The following is a 4,115-nucleotide window of genomic DNA, read 5'->3' as shown; positions in this document are numbered from 1 at the left end:
ATTTTTAAAGACGCGCAATTTTCTAAATAAAACTTTATTCTTCTCAAAAATTACAATCACAAATTTTGTTCTGCGTTTTTTCGGTGTTGATATAATTGGTGTATTTATAGAAGTAATTACAGTGACTGTAGTAAAAATCGTAGTTATACAAATAGTAGTTTCTAGTCTTTCTTATTGAATTCCTAGTGTCTATGCTAGTAGTCATATTGAAAAATTCAGATTGCATTAAAATTAATATGAAGATATCGAAGGTAATCAAACTTTCACTGATACAAAGTTTAAAAACTTTCTTTTCTACGTTTGTCATATGTTAATCAATGCAGATTCTTACTGTGGCAAGATGTTGCAGATATTACATTTATAATTTTTCTTTCATATTACATTTGTTAATTTGTTTCAGATCATTTTGTAGTTCAATTAATAACAAAATCTGAAAATGTAGCTCATTTGTTCTTAGTATTTGAGATGTGGAATAAGTGTTGACTTTTCAGTTTTTTCATGGTATATTGGAAATACAGGTAAACAGAATAACAATAACATTCTCGTTACAAAAAATTCCGCTCCTAAAAGAATCATAAACCACTGCCAAAAATATTTTTATTATGAATGGAATCATACCATTTTCATCACCCAGATGTCAACGTTTATTCTTTGCTCTAAGCTTTAAAAAATCGAAGACTACTTTGAATATTCAGTGAAAATGTGTTTTTAGACAATCGTGTTATTGTTATTCAATTTTATTTCAAACTGTTAACAGGTACTGCGCCATTGCTGACCCTCTACGAAGTCACGTAACAGGATTAAATGCCAAGCCGTTGACCGTCTTGATAGCCGTCCTGATTTGGGTTCTGGCTACAATTCTCGCTATGCCAGCAGTTTTTTTCTCTTACGTTACGTCGGTTCCTCTAAATGGAAACCACAGTATCATGATTTGTTACCCGTTTCCCAAAGAATTTGGTAAATCTCAATAAGAATTTGTATAAATGAAAAATCGGACCGTTGATTTGCATTATGAATGAAGGGTTTAAGGGGACAAGTGTAAAGTCATTTTTTACCTTGATTGAATTATATCTCGCATACCAAACTACGATTTTTCTTCAATTCATAACATTATATTAAAACTGAATTGTTCGGTGAGTTATTTTTGTAATAGAATTTATTTCTCTGATCACTAGAGAATGTCCTCTAATTACGTAAGGACGATTTTTGAAATTTTAGACGGGACTTAATAGTCACTTGTGTATTCAGGAGATAAACATAGTATTTTCACTCGATCGTGAGTTTGCAATATAACGAGGAGTAGATAAGCGCAAGTCGAAACCTCGTATTACAAACACAACACAGTAAAAAGACGTTTACCTTCTTGGGGCATACGATATTTTCTGTTTGAAACGTTTGCTTTGAAAGTTCATCAGATTTGACGTTTAAGGGTAATTTGACGCAGCCATAATCCTTCATGGGCGACAGCGAATGCGCACGTGCAGACTACGATTTTTATCATAATTTTACCACGCACATGCGCATTCTCTGTCACTCCATCTGTTATGTAAACGGCTACTTTCAGAGCTGCAGAGGCGCTGATAACAAGCGTAAATCATTCCGGCATTACAAAAAATGATTTCAGGGGATTTAGGTCGGGAGCAGACGCGCCTGTTAGAATTGCGTTAGTAGTAGCGCAATAGTCATTTCGACCGAAAGCAATATCATGGGAAACATCTTAATAATTATGCTCAAATGGTATCCTGAATAAAACATACATTTTATGTTTTATTGAAGAAAAATCATTTTTACAATAATATTGTAGATTTTAATGACCACAAAATAAGTATTTAATTCAGAAAATCTACTCTTCCCTTGAAAATTCGGCTTTATGTATTGTATTAAAACATTCATTACAAATGATAGCCGTATGCTGAAGGTGAAAGTGATTAGGGTGATTGTCTCGAATTTTCAATTTTTGTTTAGACTCTTACGAGAAGACCCTTAGGATCTACAGGGATACAAAATTTAGGTTTATTTGCGGAATGGTTAAATATTATTATGGGGTTAGTAATATACTTAGGGCTTTTCTGAAGGTGATTTGTGTGATTATTTTAAATTTTCAACTTTCTTGAGACGTTTACGTAAAGGCTCTTCGCACCTGTTTAAGTAAAAATCAAGGGTGGTCTTAGGGGTCGTTGAATATTATTGTGGGGTTGAGAATATAACTCGGGGCGTTCTAAAGGTGATTTGGCTGATTATCTCGAATTTTTAATTTTGTTGAAACTTTTTCATGAAAATTCTTCGGGTCTGTTCAGACAAAAAATTAGGGGTGGCTTTAGGGGGTTTCGAATGTTATAATGGGGTTGAAAAATTTAACCTTGGGTTTTTTGAAGGTGGGTTATGTAATTATTGAAAATTTTTGAAAATCCGCCCATGCTTAGAACGAAACAAGTGCTTTGCATCAAACAAAAAAAAAGTCTAACGTTAGAAGGCTCGTGACGGTCAATTAGGCCAATAACATATTTGCAAACTTGTAGCAAAGGGACAACGTGCATGAATCTCTGAACAGCCGCATACAAGTATAAATTAAAACTATAACTGAGAATGGCTAGCCGGAAGAGCATATCCATGAAAGAGTTTATATTGTATTTTAAAATGTACAAAACCGTCGGTCCAAATGACAAACGCGCGCGTACTCCCTGGTTAAAAACATTCTCATATATATCCATAACTTTTAAGAGGGAATTCTGTAAATCAATAAACTCTCGCTTTCAATCACCCCGTTCTATTTTAAGGCAACCCCCGACACTGGACTGAAAGCGAGATTTTCGGGTATTTTGAAATAGCTAGAATATCAAATATTATAACCAATTTTAAAAGTTTCTGAAGGATTTTAAGGGATTTTTACACATTTCACATATTTTCAAGGATTTAAGGAATTTCCAGGAAGCTCAATCATCGATGAAAAATTTGCAAGGTATTTACAAAATTTGTAATAGAGTTCACGGGATTTCAAAGAATTTTATGACACTGCAGTATTTTAACGAAATTTTAAAGAATGTCATAGAATTTCAGTAGTATTTCAGATATATAAAGGTATTTGAAGAGAGTTTATAGTATGTCAAAATATTTTAAAAAATGGAAAGGTGTTTCCATGCTTTCACGAAATTTAAACAAATTTCAGGAGATTTAAAAAAATTCCCACAGGACACGTTTTGTAAATGTTACATAACAAAAAGGTCGCATTTCTACATAACGTGGTTATAATCGTGAGCCATAAAAATGACAGCACATAGAGTTTACACTGTTTTGTAATGCTGTTACCGTAAGGATATGTAAGAATTCTGGAATTCAGTAATATAACACGTATAAAACAGAGTGATACGAGGGTAGTTGAATAAGTCCTCAGAATGAAGTATAAAAACAATTTTTTTTGGGTAAATTTTTTTTTATTTTTCAACATAATCTCCTTGGAGCTCTATACACTTGGTCAATCGCTTTTCAAGTTTTTTTAAGCCTTCAGAAAAGTGCGTCTTCAGAAAATGACGTCTTCGTTGTCTGGAAATCTCTGTCCACCGAGCCATTTTTTCAAGTTTGGAAATAAGAAAAAGTCACTGGGGGCTAAATCTGGTGAATACGGTGGGTGTTCGACCAATCCGAATTTTAGTTCTTCAATTTTAGCCACTGAAACGAAACATGTGTGAACTCGGACGTTGTCGTGATGAAAGAGAATTTTTTTTCTCGCCAAATGTGGTCGTTTTTTTAAATTTCTTCTTTCAGCTGCTCTAATAATGATGCATAATATTCCCCAGTGATTGTTTTACCCTTTTCCAAGTAGTCAATAAGTATAATTCCACGTGCATCCCAAAAAACTGTAGTCATAACCTTACCAGCTGACTTTACGGTCTTTGCCTTCTTTGGAGCTGGTTCGCCTGTGGAAATCCACTGTTTGGATTGTTTCTTTGTCTCAGGAGTGTAATGGTGTATCCATGTTTCATCCACAGTCACAAATCGATGAAGAAATTCCTCATGATTCCGACTTATGCGCGCCAAAAGAGCCTCAGAGGCGACCACTCTATTGCGTTTATTCTCAGCTGAGAGCAAACGCGGCACCCATCTTGTCGATAGCTTTT

General features: G+C 34.2%; 1 protein-coding gene across 1 annotated transcript in view; it reads left to right on the top strand.

Moving 5' to 3' along the window:
• The window catches only part of LOC117181208, a 243,827-nt gene that overhangs the window by 151,128 nt on the left and 88,584 nt on the right, over window positions 1-4,115 (top strand). The window contains exon 4 of the mRNA XM_033373771.1: window positions 758-957. Within this exon, the coding sequence (XP_033229662.1) occupies window positions 758-957 (200 nt within the window). The remainder of the gene's footprint in view (window positions 1-757; window positions 958-4,115) is intronic.

This window comes from Belonocnema kinseyi, chromosome 10 (genome assembly GCF_010883055.1).
Source record: "Belonocnema kinseyi isolate 2016_QV_RU_SX_M_011 chromosome 10, B_treatae_v1, whole genome shotgun sequence".
NCBI lineage: Eukaryota > Metazoa > Arthropoda > Insecta > Hymenoptera > Cynipidae > Belonocnema > Belonocnema kinseyi.
Note: the sequence above shows the minus strand (reverse complement) of the source record. Positions and strands in the feature narration are given on the sequence as shown.